The sequence below is a fragment of the Plasmodium fragile genome (genome assembly GCF_000956335.1).
Source record: "Plasmodium fragile strain nilgiri unplaced genomic scaffold supercont1.61, whole genome shotgun sequence".
Classification (NCBI taxonomy): domain Eukaryota; phylum Apicomplexa; class Aconoidasida; order Haemosporida; family Plasmodiidae; genus Plasmodium; species Plasmodium fragile.
The window spans coordinates 83264-102103 of NW_012192641.1; the positions used below are offsets into that span (position 1 = coordinate 83264).

Below are 18840 nucleotides of genomic sequence, written 5' to 3' on the forward strand. Positions count from 1 at the left end.
AAAAAAAAAAAAAAAAAAAAAAAAAAAAAAAAAAAAACAGCCCATCCTACCAATTGCATAATTGAGCAAATATAAAAAAAAAATAAAAACGCACCATGTGGAAGGAACTATATAAACCAATTGGGTAGGTAACCACTGTGGGGTTTGCGAAAGAGGGGGGAGGTAAGGCTCTCACTCACTTACACATGTGCGTGTCGAACGTGACCCATGTATACCCTTCGAAGGGGACCCCTCAACAGGGGTGTCATCAGCCCTCTGTACAAGTTTTCTACCCGAGGGATTAACACAGGCACAGGAGACAATGCAGAACCGGGTAGAGAGGCTAACCTTGCTGCCACCACCCCTGACGTGGAACGCCTGCTGGTGAGGTACAAAAACCTTGGGACTAAAGACAAAGTCAACCTAATCACTACCCACCTACGCAATGTAACCGATGCGGATGTTAGTATGATATACAATTTCGCGAGGGAAAAGCAGCCCGTCAGGGGAATCCCCCAGAAGGAACACGACGAACAGGAAAGGAAAAGAAAGTTAAAAACGATCAAGATACAAAAACCAGCATTCATGCAGCAAAGAAGTAGTAAAAAAACTTCGCGCAATAATTTGGCGTTCAAAAATGATTACAATAGTAACGAGTACGTGGACTGCATGGAGAAGGAGAAAGAGTTGAAGGGGGCAGAGCAGTACACACTCATTGAGGACTTGTACAAGGCATACATATACAGTAGAGCCTTCACCACCTTGTACAACCAGTACAGAACCAGACATACCATATCGAATGACTTTCTACATGTCATGATTCGTGCGATAAGGAGTTCCATCCTAGAGAGAGTGAACCCTACCCTGGTGAATGAGTTTGCTCACTTCACAAATCCTTATATGCTTATGAAACATGCATTAGAAAATTTTATCCTCCATGGGCATGTAAAGAACCCATATGAGGAGTCGCTCATTTCAGAGCACCTCAAGAGGAAGACTTATATGAACGTTTTAAAACTGGACAGTGCCGAGGTGCCCGTGGAGGTATATGAACCTCTGGCTTCCTTTCGAGGGGATATACATTACAACCACGATGTTCGGGAGAAATTTGCCACTATCATTAGAACCCAGTTAGACATACTTGATGTGGTGACTGGGGGAGAAGCAGGCGGAAGAGGCACAGACACGATGAGTAGCGCGGAGGGTGATAAGGCTACTCCACATACCGCGTCCACTCCTGCCCAACTGAACGCAGTACTACGAATCCTCCCTGAGAACGCCCGCGCGCAATTCCAAAATTACCCCTTTGATAATCTCAAGGCGTTGAAGACCCAAATGAGAAAAAAGTACATGGGGGGCATTAAAAACAGCAAGCCGATTAATGTGGAAGATGAAGAATTGAGCCATATGAGGTACCCAAACCTACAATCCGTTGCACATTCATTACCTACAGATTCAAAATATAGAGCCAACGTTATACACGCAATTAAAGTTTTAGAGCGGTCTAAACATTGGGACCACGCCAGTAAAATTAAAGCTATAAATACTCTAGTCGATGTGTGGAATAATATGCACTCCAGTGAACATTATGAAAACCTCCTAGATAAGTGCCTCCCTGTTATTTACACAAAGGACATGGTGCGTAAAACCAAGACGAGGCAGGACACATACAACCGAGGCCTTGTCTACATACAGTCCCTCACCACGCAGAAGCCCCTGGGAGCGCGCCAGAAAAAGGGCTAACAATACACACGTTGCAAAAACAACAAATGGGTTTACCCCCACCTTGCAGCCGTTTCAGCATTCAAACGGTGAAAGTGTGTTGTGCGTTTGTTTAATTTTAACCTGCTGTGTGTGGCCTGTGTTGCCTTCCTTTAAGGGGTGAACACATATACATGCAAAATGATTATCCCCTTTTTTTTTTTCTTTTTTTTTTTTTTGTCCTCCTTTTTTTTATATCATAATATCGTGAACCCCATCGTGGTGGTGGTACGAACACCAAAGTGTAATCATTTCAAATGAAGAAGACGAAAGGGGAAAAAAAAAAAAAAAAAATGTAACAACTTTGAATCAATCATTTATCCCCTTCGCGTCAGGAAGGAGAAGCAGTCATTTTATTTAGACGTGTTGCATGCGAGGGGTCGGCAGTCATACAAAACTAGGGGGCCTATTTTCAATGCGCAGTTTTTGTGAAACCTCTTCGAAGGATGTGCGAAGGGTTTTATTCCCCTCCACCCCCGTACAAACGAATACATGCAAATGTGGGAAGCTTTCTAAAGGGATTATTCTTTCCCCCTACCTATGCCAAAAAAAAAAAAAAAATTGAAGAAGAAAGAAACTGTCGGTGCTTGGTATGACAATTCGGAGATGGCTACATTTTTCCTGCTGTATAAAATTTTGCTATTTTGCATTTTTTTTTTTTTGTCCCTTGCATAACTTCCTTTCCTTGTGCGCCGCTTCGATCGATCCATATGAGGAAAAAAAAAAAAAAAAAAAAGTATCCCAAGGGAAAGCGCGGTATGCCCTACTGGGCAAAAAAAAAAAAAAAAAACGCTGTTCGCTTTTTTCCTACGGGACTGCATACAAGGCGGCATAGGATTATTTTACATGCGCATACGTGTACATGTACATAAAATAAAAATATGCTGTACGCGCAGAAGGTTATACAGTGGTTTTGTTTTGCCCGCGTCCGCTGCGGTACAGGGAACGACAAATTTTTTGTTTTTAATTCCTCTCCTGCGGCGGAAGCTCCCAAAAAACAAGCGGCCACAAGTGCATGCTGCGCGAAGGTCATGTTGTTCGGAGCACCGGTTCGACGGGAAGAAAAGAAACAAAAAAAAAAGGTCCTCCTTCGTCCTCAGCCTGCATATGCTTTTTCCGCTTCGCCACATCGTCCTTCGTTTTTTTTTTGTATCGCCTCCTCTTCATTGCCTATTTGGCATTCGCATTTCTGCAGCTTTAAGGGTACGCATTTTGGCACTTTTCAAATTTGGCATTGTTTAACTGCCCTGTTTTTTTTATTGCCATTTTTTAATTTACATATGTTTTTTTTTGCCCATTGTTTTTTATTATAAGTATTCCTTTTTTTTTTTGCATCCCCATTTCTATAATTTTTTTTTTATTTCCTTATTATCATTTTTTTTTTTTTTTTTTTACCCCATTCTTGCGATTTATTTATTTATTTTTTTTTTTTTTCCTTTTTAAAAGTAGCTAAGAAATGAAGAAGAAACGCATATAAAGAAACATACGTACATGTATATATATAAAATATATATATATGTACGGTATTGTTTTTATATGAATATATTATGCTTGCGCGTACGTACCATACTAAACTTTTGCGTACCTGTTCGCATCCCTTTTTTTATATATATGCGTTGAGAAAAAACGTATGACCCCTAACCTCTGCTCTTAGGCATATTATAAACGAGCATACGTTTTTACATATGCGTACATGTACTCATATAATTAATCCTAAAGCAATATATTCCCCTGTTGCATTTTTTTTTTTTTTTTTTAAGTTTCTTTAATTAGCCTCCTATTATAGTAGGGGCAAAAAATTTACGCCTACATTTACATGTATATATATATGTATATGTATAAATGCCCCTGTACCCCTGAATGTATGTATGGGTCATATACTTTAATGGGCATACATAGGAGGTGATGTCTGCATCGCAAAGATAATAACACTGCTTGTCAGACGTATATCATTGCGTTGCGACTGTTTTATTTTCCCTTGCCCTTATATTTCTCTCCCGCTTTAATTTTTTTTATAACGAGGTATATATATACTCTTTTAACTTGTAGACCGCGTGATCCCCGTCCTGTGCAGTTGTTACATGAACAATAACGCGCACTTTTTTGTATAGAGTGGGATAGTGTGTCCGTTGCGTCTGATTTTTTCTCCCGCACGTCCGTATGCGCACCCTTCATCCCCCCCCGCCCACATAGCCTTGTGCAATTACCGCACCTGTATCTCATATGAGAATATGCACATCTGCCACCACCGTGTTATTTCTTCATGAGGATCATTAGGAAGTAGATTTACATTTTCCCCCCCCCAACACACAACACCCCCTTTTAATGCTACCCCCCAATACACGATAAGATGATTTTGCATCGCATTTCTTTACCTTTTTTTTATTGTGTATTTATTTTTGCATATTTACATTTTGAGACCGCTCAAGCAAAATTAAACAATGTCACTGATGATAATAGCAGTAGGTTTTTAAGCGGCTTCTTCGGAAATGCCAACGGGCCTGTAGATGATGGCTCCTCTTATGGAAGGAACGACGATGGATCAAATGGTAACAATGATGATGATGATGATGAGAAGCCAAAAGACGTCACGCAGGATGGGTCACATGATAATAACAATGGTGATGAGATAAATTCGGAAGAAGCCAAACCAGTTGATGGAGCCTCCGCTTCTTCTCCCCCTGCGAACTACAACCCCGATGATGGCATAGAAGTAACCTGCGTTCCAAGCGGAAGCGGCGATATGAACATGGAAAGCGCTCCCGTGCAAGATGGCAGCAATGTGACAAAAAAGGCGTTAAGGAAGAAAAAAAGCGGTCGTAAGGATAAGGTCAATGGTCCTGATGATGATGACGATGATGGTGATGATGATGACGACGATGATGATGACGACGATGATGATACTGATGATGATGAGGCAAAGAAACGAAGAGGAGCAACTGATGAGAAATTTAGCAGCGTCCCATCCGTTAACACCATAAACAGCGTGAACAGAATGAACCTGCCCATCCTTACCTTCATGAATAAAAACCCACTGCAAACGAATATGAGCTCAAACGGAGCCTTCAACACTTTTTATAACTTGTATAATAAAACGAGCCCACAGATAACGAATGTAAATTATTTTAAGAAAGAATTACAAAACGAATTTGCCTTCAAGAATGGACTTTACTTTAGTACCACCAGTGTGAAGGAGTACAATCAAAGAGTCGACCCAAATAGCCATGCATATATAAAACTACCAGAAGATACAATGCTCCTTGTTATTACGGGTAATAAATTTTTCTTTCAAGATTTAGTGTATTCAAAAAATAAGTACAATGCTATTAAGAAGAAATTTTCCTTCCTTATGAATACCATAATTAGCAATTTGAAGAAAAAATATTTTTTTAAAAATTACGAATATCAATACTTGTTCAAAGATGATACATTTGCTTATGACGAGACGAACAAGTTACTCGACATGGAATTGCTAGGAGAAATTTCACAAGCCACACAAACCATTTGTGTAGATGAAGAGAGAAAAAAAAAAGTAACCATGCATAAAGTTTATGGAGGATGGTTTGACTTCCTTGGCATTTTAGTAGTGAATGGATATGCGATGCAACCAATGGAAGGAGATGATATGAAAAAACAAAATGCAGCAACTTTAGATGTAGTGCCAAAACACTTGCTGGAACAATTTAAAGAACTCGTAAATAAAAAACATGATGGGTATGATAATGGTTATGCAGTTGGATTGTGGAGAGATTTTCCTAATGACAAATTTGTCCCATGGAGATACTCTGTAGAATTATTCCTGTGGGATTTACTTAATGTTTTGCCTCACGAGTTGCCTCACCCAGCCCATATGATGATGACCTACACGGGGAACGGCATCACTGAGGGATTAGAAAAGAAAGAAGGCAGCCAAGTGGTCAGTGGAGAAATGGACAATGCAAACAGCTTTGTTGAAGATTTGGCCAATAAACAAGTGAAACGATCGAGGGAAGAAATTCTCAACTGGCATCAGATCATACAAAATAAAATCTCCTCTTACCCCGGATTTGAAGTCAAAATTGTAGCAGTAAATGATTACATGAAAGCCATTGGATACAGCAACGAAATATTTGCTAGATACTACAATGCGAAAAATGGAAATGCATACATCTTCCTTGTATTAATTAATAAAGACTTTTATGCTGATGAATTTATGAAAAAGGCATCATCTAACCATGAGGAGTATGTCATGGAGAAGCAAAATTACTTTAGTACAAAGATGAATGAAGTGTTGGAGGAACTAGAAATACTTCTACAAGAATTAAAACAGGAGTTGTCACCAGAGGATGAAAAAACGAAACCAGTCATTACATTTTACAACTACCTATCAGATGAGCAGAATTACGACAAGCTGAACCCACACGTCTTGGGAGAAATCGCTGGCATCACCAAACACTTAAAATGTGATCAACTTCGCAACAATGATGATGATGATAGATGCACCAAGGATGTTTCTATGCATCACAAGTATGGAGGATGGTTTGAATTTGCAGGTGCCATACATGTGAAAAATGTAAATTTCGTCCCCACCAAGTATGAAAACCATGGAGAATTTTTGAAGAAAAAATATGAAGATGCAATTTTGACTCAAGCCAACTGCATTTACCAAGACTCATGGTTGTGGAAGGATATACCTGAACAAAACATGGCCCCATATCGTTACCCATTCGAAGTTTTCACTTTAGAGAACCCCCAATTTAATATCCTCAATTTGAAGGAAATGCACCCCTTTATTGTGGTAGACATCCTTAACAAGGGTGTGCAGGTTTTGCAATCCCAATCGCAACACAGAAATGCAGTTGTGGAGGGCAAACAGGAAGGAGCGCGACGAGAGCAGGTCCTTATCAGCGGTACCCAGCACATCATCGACCACCGTGACGTTGTCAGCGACCGTGACGTTACAACCCAGCGTGACGTTACAACCCAGCGTGACGTTACAAACCACCACGACATTAGCAAGAACTTTTATTTCGTCGTCGATGACACGGATGCCGACACCACTGCCAATAGTTACGCCAACAGCTACGCGCATAGCGACGCTGACGGAGATGACGAAACGGAGGAGGTCGATCAAAATGAGTACATTACTGAAAATGCCCAATCGGATGGAAGCGCCGACGCCGAGGAGGCAGAATACACTGAGGACAAAAATAGAGAAGAGGAAGAAGTAGATGATGGTGAATATGTTGAAGTGAATGAAGGACTCTCTGCACAACCAGCCATGCAACAACCACTCCCTCAACTTGAATGCCAAAGTGAGAATAGCACCAATCATCAATTCATAAACCATAGTGACAAAGTTAGAACTGCAGAAAGAAATGATGGAGGAGACGACGACGACGATGATGACGATGATGATGATGAGAACACTGGCGGAAGCATCCTCTTTAGAGACATCACCAAAAATTATGCAGACAAGGAAAGTGTTGGTGCAAGCAAAAAGGATGACGGAAGCGACGTCTTCAAAGCAGGCCACTTTAGCATCACCGGAGGTATACAAGCAGTCACTGATCTTGTGAACAAACACCTTGGAAGTGGAAAAAAAGGAAATGAAAAAAAAGCAAGTGCAAAAGCTATTGAAGATGCATATGCTAGTATAAACAAAAATGGCAATAATGATGGCAACGACGACGACGACGACGACGACGACGATATATATAATAATATTACAAGTGATGGAAAGAAGGACGATGACGACGACGATGATGATGACGACGATGATGATGATGAGGGAAGTATTTATTCCTCGAGTAAATACTTACAAAGAAATAAGTTGAGTGCACAACAAGTCTCCCCAGACTTCAAGTCAAAATTATACATATTCATTATCGTGTGCTTGGTGTGCATTTGCATTGCCCTCGTTGTGACCATCGCCATGAGGTTGTATGATGTACTCATGAAGAGAAAAATCGTGGACCTCAATAGAACGGTCCTGTCCTTCAGGGACACCGAAGACATCCCCGTTGTCCAGGGAATCCCAGCCCCATGGATGAACGCCTAAGCGGTTAAGCGGTCAAGCTGCCGACCTGCCAAGCGGTAAAGCGGTCAAGCTGCCGACCTGCCAAGCGGTAAAGCGGCCAACCTGCCAACCTGCCAAGCAGCGGTGACGCAACCCGGAGGGAAGCACTCGAAGGTGTTTGTGCCCCGTGCGAACCCCCTCCCCAAAAAAAAAAAAAAAAAAAAAAAAAACAACAAAAGGAAACGCATCATGTACTTAGTTTCTTTGGACACGAAACTTAGATGATGCAAAAGGGAAGAGAGTGATCTCTGCGTGGACCACATATGTACATACCCCAATAACTGCTTTCCGGAGGGAGGACGACAAACGTGGTCGCAGTGTCTGATGGTAATATGATCGATCTCCATGTCACATACCGTGTGCAACAGAATGATTTATTACGTCAGGGTCGTGTGTGATCCTCACCTTCGCACTGGCCATATGTATATATGTATATGATATTGTCCCGTTACACATCCCGCAGGACACTCTCTCACCCCTACGTTTTGTCCTTGTCCCCCATTTCATAACAACTTAACGCACACGTTGTTGCGTGGGATGTGCGGAGTGAGTGGTCAGCTGTTAACACACAAACAAACGGGCAACAAAAGCAGTATGTACAAATCGGCAAAAAAAAAAAAAAAAAAAAAAAAGAAAAAGAGAAGCCGCTTCCTGCCCATCGATTCATTACACAATGGTGGCGATTAGGAATGCATCCAATTGGGGAGGGTGGTGGTGGTTAGGTTGTACACTGCAGAGCAAACTTGTCTCTCTGCCTGTGCCCTACATGTATTTTTCCTTCCAGTCAGCCACCGATACGTAAGACACAGCGTAGTTGTGGTTGTTGAGGAACCACTCGCGAATCGCTTCATACGGCTTCAAGCACGTGCGAACGTCTTCATGTTGGTAGACCACTTCCCCCATTTGTGCCCTTCCCGCCTCGTCAAAGAAGCGGCCTACGGGGACGTTCCTTAGGTACATCTGATCAAAGCTGTCGATTAGAAAGAGAGCGCGCTTGCGACTTTCCTCTGCCACTGCGCCTTTTTCTCCCAATGCACCCTTTTCGGCCACCCCTGGAATGACCATGTCAATCGTGTAGGGGTAACTAATGTAGTTAATAAAATGGGGGATGCTTTTACTCTTAAAAAGGTCTGAAAAGAAAAAAATAAAATATTGTCCAGTTGGCATTTTGTGATGTGCTCCCTCCCCCCCGACTGAACTTAAATGCTTCTGTACATGTGTGCACAGGTTGAACAGCTCATCAGGTAATCTCTTCTCCATTTTTTCATAAATCATTTTGAGCACGGCGGATATCACGTGTAGGAGTTCATAGGAGGCCTTCTTTTCTTCATTCTCCTCTGTTAGAATATGTAACCCTGCTCTTATTTTGTCTCCAAAGGTCATCATCATTTGCTCTAACAGATTTACATTCTTCTTATTCTTGTTCAAAATAACGTCGACGAAGTAGAATGCCAAGACGGAGAATGCACAGTGGATCAGATACTCCTCGGGTAGCTCCCTTATCGTGTTTTCTGCCACCTGATGAAGATAGGTATACGTTTTCCTGGTGAGGGACTCGCCCGCGGAGGGGCAATTTAGGAGATGCTCCGAGAAGAATTGGAAGAGAGTCACCACGTGTCTTTCTTCCATGTGTGTCAACCCCCCCTCCTGTAGGTAATACACCGCGTAGTCCAGCATCTCCGTGTTTGTGATTTTTAAGTTCGTCAGCGCGTTTAGCAGCTGGATGAAGGCGTCCGCGTGGGGGGGGGGAGTGCAGCGGTTATTATTGGTCCCGTCCTCCCCCGTTGCGTTATCCGTTGCGCCGTCCCCTGCTGTGCTGTCCCCCCCCTGCGTCTTCAACCGCCTCAGCAGCAAGAACATGACAAACTCGGAGAAGAAGACCGACGCGCTGGAGCGGACAAGAACATTGCCCACGCGGAAAGACTTCTCCACCCCAGAGGGGTGCACCCCCCTGTAGTGATTAACTACGTGGAGTAAACTAACAAGTGATTCACTGGGCAGACGAGCAAATCGAGAGAGCACCCCATCTGAAGTTAAAAAAGAAACAAATAACTCATCATTAGGATAATTCAAAAGAGACAAATATTTTAATATTTGTATCACATAAACCTCAGGGATGAAATTTTTTTTCTCCTTCACGTAATTCAAAATTTGGTTACAAACAGTCCATTCACGAATCTGTGTAGGAGCTAAACACTTCAACAGATTGATTAGAAGCACAGGGTGAATACACTTTTTAATGTTTCCCTTCAAGTACAAAAATAAATTGCGTATGGTCTTATTACTATTGTTTAAAAAAGAACAGCAAGCAATTATTGTCTCTAGGATGAATTCCATAGGCCAATAAAAATGAAGCATTTGTGAAGTCCTCCTGATTAAGCGCCTTATGCTTTTTTTATTTTCTTCATCCAGGTGTTTTCTGTTCAAGCTGAACAAAATCAGTGCCTTTGCATGGTAGGCATACTTCATGATGTTGATGTACTTGTCGACCTCGTTTATAAGTCTTTTAATCATTTCCTTTTTTTTTATTTCAAACAGGGAATAGAACTCCAGTACCTCCACTAGGTTGTAGTATTTGTATTCGTGTGCATTTTTGCTCAGCTCCTTGTTTAGTGTCTTCACGAGATTGCTCTTCCTGATGCGCTCCTTAAAAGAGGGTAGCAGTGAGGGGGGAAGAGATGCTGAGCGGTGAGGTGTTGTGTCGTCCACGTGGGGCGACTCCACTTCTACCAGTTGCCCCACCGACATGTCTTGCCCCACCTCAGGAGAAAACACCAAACTTTTGCACACGTACCGCTTCACCAAGCGGTGCACATACAAGTCACACTGTACCCCATGCCTTTGTAAGGAGAAGAAAAATAACATTTTATTCAAATGCCTGCACAGGTATGCTACCTCATGCTCATTATATGAGTCGAACGTGCTCCTTATAGTTCCATCCATGTATTCAAAAAGGCACTCGTCAAAGTGAAGGTACTTATCATTTATGCTAAGCAACTCCATCACTTGTCCCTTGCTCAAAATCATTTTATTTGTAACATGACTCAGCAGCGAGTTATAAATACGCTTAAGTTTAGTGAACCCCCATGCGTGATACCCACGTTGATGCACCCAAACGTTGTTCAGGCCAATGTGGTGAAAAAATTCCACCACGTGGTGGAGGTGGTCTTCGCGCAGAAGGGGGTCGCCCGGGGGTCTGCTATCCACTCCGGAAGACGCGTCTCCAGTTTCTACAACCACGTCGTTCACCCTACGTAGGAACTCCTCCTCTACGGAGCGACATCGCATATTCTTCTTCACCATGAAAACGCACACGTGCATCAAGTGTGTGCTGTTCAAATTTTTAAGGAGAGCTTCATTCTCCTTCCTCCTCATGATAAAGAATAACCTCTTCGCGTGTGTGAAGGTCAGGGAAGACGCGTTGAATTCGTCCACCTGTAATTCTGGTAGCTGCTTCACATGGGGGTCCTCCGTTGGAAGGACCTCATGGGGGACACCCACCTCATGAGCTGTGTACGAGCTACTACCAACCCGGGGTATGGAGGGCCCCCCCAAACGCGCACTCCGACCCAAGTGCAAAATTTGAACTTTGGCCTTTTTCAGCTGCTTCTCCCTCTTCAACTTGGCGCGACTCCTTCTCTCGTACAGAGGTACGGTGTGCTCGATTTTCCACTTGGCGAAGTGCCGCCGCGCGGCGCTCACGAAATGTGGCACCGTTGGTTTTGCTAACCAGATCATCATCGCGTTGGGTCTCGTGTGTCATCGTGGCTCTCTCCTTTCCCCCGTTATAGCAGCGCAAAAAAAAAAAAAAATGTGGAGCGAATTATCAACATTTGCTGCATTACCCCCCGGTGTAAGGAAGGTCTTGCGCCCCGCATGGACTTTACATTCGAAGGCATAAGAGGCACACCTACGTCAGCACACTCACTGAATTAACAAATCTTGGGGGGCTTTTAACACAGAAGAGGTTGTCGAGCCTCTCCCATGGTGAGATACTACAACGGGAGAAAAAAAAAAAAAGTTCGAACAAAGGCAACGTGGCGATGCTGTATCATCCGCTCTGCCGGTGCTTCCACATTTTAAGTGAACCTGACGTGACTTTTTAAAAAAAAAAATTAAATTCTGTACACGTTATTTTATCACAAAAAAAAAGAAAAAAAAAAAAAAAAAAAAAAAAAAAAAAAAAAAAAAAAGAAAAACGAAAATGCTTTGTTATAACATTAAAAGAGTGGGAAAAGTGTGCCGCAACACCTCAGAACAAAGGGTCAGCAAAATATGTTCGGGAACAAAAAAAAAAAGAAAAGAAAAAAAGAAAATCTCACGTTCATAGAACAAACTGGTGGTAGTAACGTTGGGCCCAGCCAAGGGGCAAGGCGCCAGAGCAGGCTACCGTTAAGGGAGAAAGCAAAAACGTGCGATGTGCCGATTCGCAACTGCGTAACCGCGCAACTGCGAAACTGCTCAATCGAATTGAGACACAAAGGGGCGAATTATAAATTTAAAAAAAAAAAAAAAAAAAAAAAAAAAAAAAACAGGCGCCACCCACACTACTGGTGGAGAGAGAGAAGTTCGTCCCCACACAATATAGCTCCCCAATTCAGGAGCTGTCGTCGACGCTCTTTAAGCTGTTATCCTTGGACACCAGGTTGGCCAGGTCCTCCATGTTCTTCCCCTTCTACGAAGAAAAAAAAAAAAGGAAAAAATGAAGCACGAATAGTGATATGCTCCACAGTGGGGGGTGTGTCAAGTGAGTCCACTTGAGTTGCCTAATGCACTGGGGTGCCATTTGAAAAGTGTGCGTTTTGCATATTGTGTCAACCGTCTGTCTCCCGATTAGATCATTACACCTTTGCACCATTTTTGTCGCGCCTTACCTGTCGCTTCTCATCTTCCTCCTCATCGTAGTCGCCGTCCTCCTCGTCATCCTCCTCCTCCTCTTCCTCGGCGTACTGCACGGAGTCGGACTCGGATTCATCCATGCTGGAGAAAATGTCAACGCTGTCTCCGTTTTTAATCTGCTCGAAAAGTTCGGCGTTTCGCTTGGAGCTCTTCAACTCGTCGTTCTGCGAAGGGTGGGGCAATAACGAATGGGGTAGCGGCGAACGGGTAAGCATGTTGGGACTACGCGCGATGGGCGCCACACACGCGTTGTTTTCACTCCGTTCACTTCGCTCACTGCGCTCGCTTCGCTCATTGTTACCTGCTCGTTGGGGATTCCCTTCCTGTCGGTGAAGTAGCGCTTGTGGACGGCGAGGGCCTTGGCGTCGGGGGACTGGCGCAAGGCGGGGTGGGTGTTTTGCATGTCCAGCAACGCAGACTGATTACACAGAGAGTTAAAAAAAAGCAGGTTTTGATTCTTCACCTTTTGCGTATTCAAACGCTTATGAGTAATTTTATTTAAGTAATTCTGTTGGTGTAAAATATTTTTAATTAGCATTTGGTGGTCTGAATTAGTGACGTCATATCTGTTTTTTAAATTTTCTTGTAATTTGAGAGCTCGATTTTTTTGCTTTCTTAAATAGTCAATCATGTTCTTCAAAATAATTAAATTTCTTTCATCCTTTTTCAAATCACTTTTTTCTTTATCGATGAGTGCATTTAAATTTTTTCTCTTATTGTCTGTCACTTTAATTTCTTTTTCTTTTTTTATATACTCTTTATTAATGTTAATATTTTCAATATTAATTTTGTTAATGTCTTCAATGAGTTCCTTGATTTCATTTTTAATGCTTCGAATATTTTCCTTTTTATGTTTAATGTCTTTGTACAAACAGAGGTTTATGAACTCCAAATTTCTTCTTTCTTCTTTTAAGCACTGATATTTTTTTAATTCATTTTCATACACATATGCTAAACAGTTTACTTGTTTTTTTTTTTTTTCAATATTTTTTTTTTTTTTTTCAATCTCTTCTTCTAGCTTGCGATTTATCTCTTCTATTTTGTATACGTCTTTGCTTTCGATGTTATAATTTTTCAGATCCGAATAATTGAAGTCGATAAGTTTGGTGAAGTACTTTTCAGTTTGAGAATTTTTTTTTCTTTTTTCTTCCTCTTCATTTTCTCTCCCATTCGCATTGTTCATATCGCGGCTTCCTCTGGTCCCTCCTCCAGACCCAATCATGTGTCTTCCTTTTTCGAGGCCTCCCATATCTCCTGCTCTAGAAGCTCCTTCATCAGGGGAGAATTTTTCCAACTCAAACTTCTTATGTCCGTACGTCTTGTCGTAACTTCTTCTGTGTCGATCCTTAAGCTTCTCCTTCATCTTGGCCAATTTGTCCCGGTCCATATCTCGATCTCCCTTTTTCTTTTTCTTAATTCTTTTTTTTGCGCTTCCTTCCGCCTCTTCCTCATTTTCGTCTCCCTCTTTTCTTTTTTCCTTTCCCTTGTTGCTGGACTCCGCGCTCGATTTATATTCTGTGCTAAGGTCGTCATAACTGCCGACCTCCTGCATGCCGACCTTTTTCTTAACCAAGGAATTTCTTCGTTCTACTTCCTCCTCTCCAATGTCGTCGTCGTCCTCCTCCTCCTCTTCATCCTCCTTGTCCAATCTGCTATAGCTCTCGAAGTCCTTATTGAAAAGGGCCTTCTTCTCACTGTGCTCTGAAAACATATCCCTGTCTCGCTCCTTGTCCTTTTTCTTTTTCTTCTTCCTCTTATCCTTCTCGGAGCTGTCCATTTCAGATTTCTCCTCTGGCTTGAATTCAAAGAAGTCAAATTCCATGTCTAGCTTTTCGTTATTTTCTGGGCTACCACCTTTTGAGGAGGTGCCTTTTTCCAGGCCCCCTTTTTTTTCCTTCTTCTTCTCATTTTCTGTCTTAAGCAAGGCCCCTAGGGAGAGCTTGAAGCTGTGTCGCTTGTCGTTGTCCTCGACCTTGCGGAAGGTCACGTCGTCTGCAGGGGGGGGGGGGTGGCAAAGTGAACGAAGTGATTGAGACGTAATGTATGGTCTGGGGGAGGGGCGCGCTCACGCCTCAATTGGCTTCGCTCCCCCCATGGCGCACAATCTTACCATCCATGACCATCTGCTGATCGTCCTTTATCGAGTTCAGCAGGTCCTCAGGAATGGACAGAGGGATGTTAATCTCCTTCTCCTTCCTCACTTCCACAATTTTGTTCATCACACAAAATTGCTCAAAATTTAAAAACCCATCATTGTCCATGTCGGACACACTCCATATCTGCATGAGTTCACATATGGTTAAATTGGAAGTCTTGAGGTAGTACTCTCTAATGACATTCCCTTCGACTTTCTCATCGTTGCTCATATCAAGTGTCTTAAAGATTCTTCGGTAGTCTTCCTTCTCCCTAGTACTGATCTTCCACTCAATATTTCCCTCCATGTTGGAGATGTCGGAGAAGGACTTATGGCGTATGATGTCGAAACTGGGCAAACACGGGGGCTCTACGTGGGCAAAAAAAAAAAAAAAAAAAAAAAAGCGTGATATACACAACGATGGGACAAATGGTACGTAAAAATGAATTTTTTTTTTTTGTTCCCCCCCTTACGTATGCTTATAAGCTCCGAATTCAGAGCGTTTCCATTCTGTGCATGCGCAACTAAGCGGCAACAAATAAAAAAGTCCTCCAGAGTCAGGTATCCCTTATTCTCCACATCGCTGTACTCCCATATCTGCACAAATAGGGTTATAAAAAGGGGCACACATCCATGTAGAAAAAAATATTCAGAGGTTGCTAACTCTTCACAAAGATGGAGGTGAGTAGCGTTAAAATAATGTGACGGGTTGAAGAGTATAAGACCATTGGCAAAGGCTTCGCAACAAGTGTTACTCTTGCACACCACGAACACCCCATCACATATCCTCCCTCCCTTACCGAGTGAAGAACCGAAATGGACAGTCCTGAATTTTGCAGGAAGGAGGACGCCGTCTTATTGTCGATAAAGTGGCTGTCGAATTTGTCATTCAAGCTGCGAAACGGGAAAAAAAAAACAAAAAAAAAAAAAAAAAATGAGGCAACGTACAAGCATGCAGTACGTACACGAAACCATATTGATGATCGTGTTTGCCTCAATTCATTTCTATCCCTCCATTTATACACCCTTACTTGAAGAGATTCACGTAGTACAGGTACTCCTCCGAGGACAGCGTAATTCTGTCCGTGGACCAGGCGTTGTCAGATATGTGCAGGGGGTTGTTACTTAAACTTAGTTTCCTCATGTCGCCAAATGGGGGGTTGTTCATGGGACCCCTCTTAGTGGTTGCATAGCCTTTCATCATCTGGTTCGGGTAATATGTTTTTTGCTGCTGGGGGGGAAGCAAATGGAAATGTGTGCACATATATGTGTCTTCCAATTCGCTATATGAGGGGTGTGTGTGGCAGCGGCAGGACTCTTTCAATGGAGATGTTCTGTCTACAATCGAGTGTTCCACAATGGGGCTAATGCAATGTCTGGGATGCTTTTTTGAATATATTTATTTTTTTTTTTTGTTCGTACATGTAACGCGGAGTATGCGTTTGGGGATCCCTGATGCATCTGCAAGAGAGGGGGTAAAAAAAAATGCATATAAAAAATATAATTACAAACGCAGCGATATTCACGCAAAGAGCATGAAACGGGGCCGCTAAATAAATGGCGTAATAATAAAATGCAATACGAAATGAAAAACGAATAGCTCGTATTGCATATATGCTCTGCCGCTTTTTCCCCCTCCTGTTCTCTAATAAACACACATGTAGATTGACTGGGTACTGTCTCGACATGGTTGTTTTTGCTTTTCCTTCTTTCTCCCATACACAGAAAGGAGAGGTGTGTGTGGTTCACACAAATATAAGAAGCGGAAAATGCAAACTACTATGGAGCAAAACGCACACAATAAGTCACGAGGTGATGGAAACGGAGTTAGACAGTTGGTGACATAACAAAGGGGTAGTAATGTATGAGGGAAAAAAAAAAATTCACACTCGATAAATTATTTTATCCCTATTGTTGTTTGGCCAAAGGTCTACAACACAAGTGTAATCCAATGCATTAATAAGGAAGAAAATGGCAGAAGGGAGGGTGAGGGTAATGTTAGAAGTGTAAATCGTTCACTGCACATACGCGCGCGATATTATTTTCACATTTTTTTGTGCTTCGATTCGATTCGCTTTGTTTTGCATTTTTTTTTTTTTTTTTTCCTTTTGCAGAATTACATTTCGTTACTGGGAGGAAAAATGGACGAATGAACTCTTCACTTGTTCCGCTGGGGTGGAATAAATCAACCACTGGATGCCGCAGGTGAGGCAACCCAAAGTAGAATTTTTTCCCTCCAACACGTGGGTAATCCCCCCCAAATAGGACGAAATATAATGCGCAAAGGGTGATAAAAAAAAAAAAAAAAAAAAAAAAAAAAAAAATTCTTCCTTCCCGTTGACGTACTTTTACAAATGTGCCAATTAGACAACTCTTCTTCTTCTTTTTTTATTTTATATTTTATATTTTTTTTTTTATTTTCCAAAATGCACATATATATATTTTTCCAACTGTAATAAACTGAGTGGTCAAAATGAAGCGTCGGAATCCGCGTGGTATGTTGTGGGCAGTTGTAAAATTAAATCTGTGATACGTTATATATGTGTAATCATATATGCTACAACGGGAAAAAAAAAATCACCTCTCTCCCTTCTGCCACTATACACTGTTTCACATGCACGCGCGTGTGTTTATGTCCACGCGAATGTTTTCAAATACACCCGCCACATGTATACAACTTGCGCACATTTGTATGTTCGCGCACAACGCCCCACTTTGTTATTCGCGTATAAAGGGGCGGGAAGGGGTGGACTCCTTTTTCACGTTCAGTGTGGCGCCGTTTTACGCCAGTGATGTGGAGGAAAAAAAACACAGGGGAAAAATACGGCAAAAAAAAAACAAAAAAAAAAAAATACGCCAAAATAAATGCACGTTTAAAATTACCTTATGAGGGGAAACGCAGCTCGACGGGATTGGTACCTGGAGCGAATGTTAAAAGGGATGCGCGCGGAGGTTGGTCTGCAGGCAGTTAGCGCGGTCGCTCAGCGGAGGATGGGAAAAATGTAAATTATTCACCAAATAGGTGAAAAAAAAAAATAAATCAAACGGTGTGAAAGCAAACAATACCACCCAAGGTGTGGTGCAGCGGCACAGAACAAATAAATGCAACTCGCCACGGGCGAAGGTGAAGCCTACAACCAAGTTCACCCACAACGCTTGGTGGCATGGAAAAAAAAAGGCTGTGCAAAAGAAAAGGGGGCTTTCACCACAGCTGCGTGGGCTAACGCTTACACGCACAGGTATTTTTTAAATGAAAATATATAAAATGGAGGTATATAAAACAAAAAAAAAGTGAAACAAAATATGTTGCAGGTGCACAACACACGTGGGTGAGGGTACTTCGTCACATTCGACGAGGGCATCCCCTCCTCCCTTTGCTTCCCAGCGATGATATATTAAGACTCGCCCGCAAAGACAAGTGTCACGCAGCACAGGAAAATATAGACCTGCGACAGACGAGTAAACAAAAACGCTATTATGGGACCTACGTACGGACTGCATGCGAGCAGATGTACATAGGGTTGCATCAAGGGGAGATAAAATTAGCCAACGTGAGTGAAAGAAACGCTCGACAAAAAGGTATAAAAAAGCTACCTCTCGTCTGCTATTCCTTTGCGCAAAAAAAAAAAAAAAAATATATATATATATGAAGGGGGTAACAAAAAGAAAGGACAATTAGTCAAATGCAAGTTATAAAAAAAAAAGCTCACCTAAAATACAAATAGGTAATTAAAAGAAATGGAAAAAATTTTTAAATAAATGGATGAACAAACAATGGGCAACATAAAATGGTAACAAGTCAAATTGGGTTTTTTTTCAATTTGTTTTTGTTTTTTTTCTTTTCGGAAATAATATATAAACAAAAAGGGGGGTGGTTTTTTTTAAGTTGGGCGGTATGCCTTTTTTCAGCTCCAATTCGCAGATAGCATAAAATACATACATGCAAATGTATGCGTATGCGCATATACCTTACAAATGGCGCGCGGGAAGAAGCGAAAAGGTTTTTTGG

At 42.0% G+C, this 18840-nt stretch overlaps 4 protein-coding genes across 4 annotated transcripts; 2 read left to right on the forward strand and 2 right to left on the reverse strand.

The window, feature by feature from the left end:
* Window positions 1-207: 207 nt before the first annotated feature.
* Window positions 208-1722, forward strand: AK88_04389 (uncharacterized protein; the record flags this gene model as incomplete). Its single annotated transcript, XM_012481999.1, has 1 exon — window positions 208-1722. One exon carries the CDS (start codon window positions 208-210, stop codon window positions 1720-1722), a length of 1515 nt encoding a protein of 504 aa, XP_012337422.1.
* Window positions 1723-4090: 2368 nt separating this feature from the next.
* AK88_04390 (uncharacterized protein) lies at window positions 4091-7780 on the forward strand (the record flags this gene model as incomplete). The annotated part of the gene is made up of 1 exon (XM_012482000.1): window positions 4091-7780. The coding sequence occupies one exon, from the start codon at window positions 4091-4093 to the stop codon at window positions 7778-7780; it is 3690 nt and encodes a 1229-aa protein (XP_012337423.1).
* Window positions 7781-8560: 780 nt separating this feature from the next.
* AK88_04391 (uncharacterized protein) lies at window positions 8561-11539 on the reverse strand (the record flags this gene model as incomplete). The annotated part of the gene is made up of 1 exon (XM_012482001.1): window positions 8561-11539. One exon carries the CDS (start codon window positions 11537-11539, stop codon window positions 8561-8563), a length of 2979 nt encoding a protein of 992 aa, XP_012337424.1.
* Window positions 11540-12395: 856 nt separating this feature from the next.
* On the reverse strand, window positions 12396-16035 carry AK88_04392 (uncharacterized protein; the record flags this gene model as incomplete). The annotated part of the gene is made up of 7 exons (XM_012482002.1): window positions 12396-12473; window positions 12673-12861; window positions 12999-14689; window positions 14808-15200; window positions 15305-15428; window positions 15632-15725; window positions 15863-16035. 7 exons carry the CDS (start codon window positions 16033-16035, stop codon window positions 12396-12398), a joined length of 2742 nt encoding a protein of 913 aa, XP_012337425.1.
* Window positions 16036-18840: the final 2805 nt, after the last annotated feature.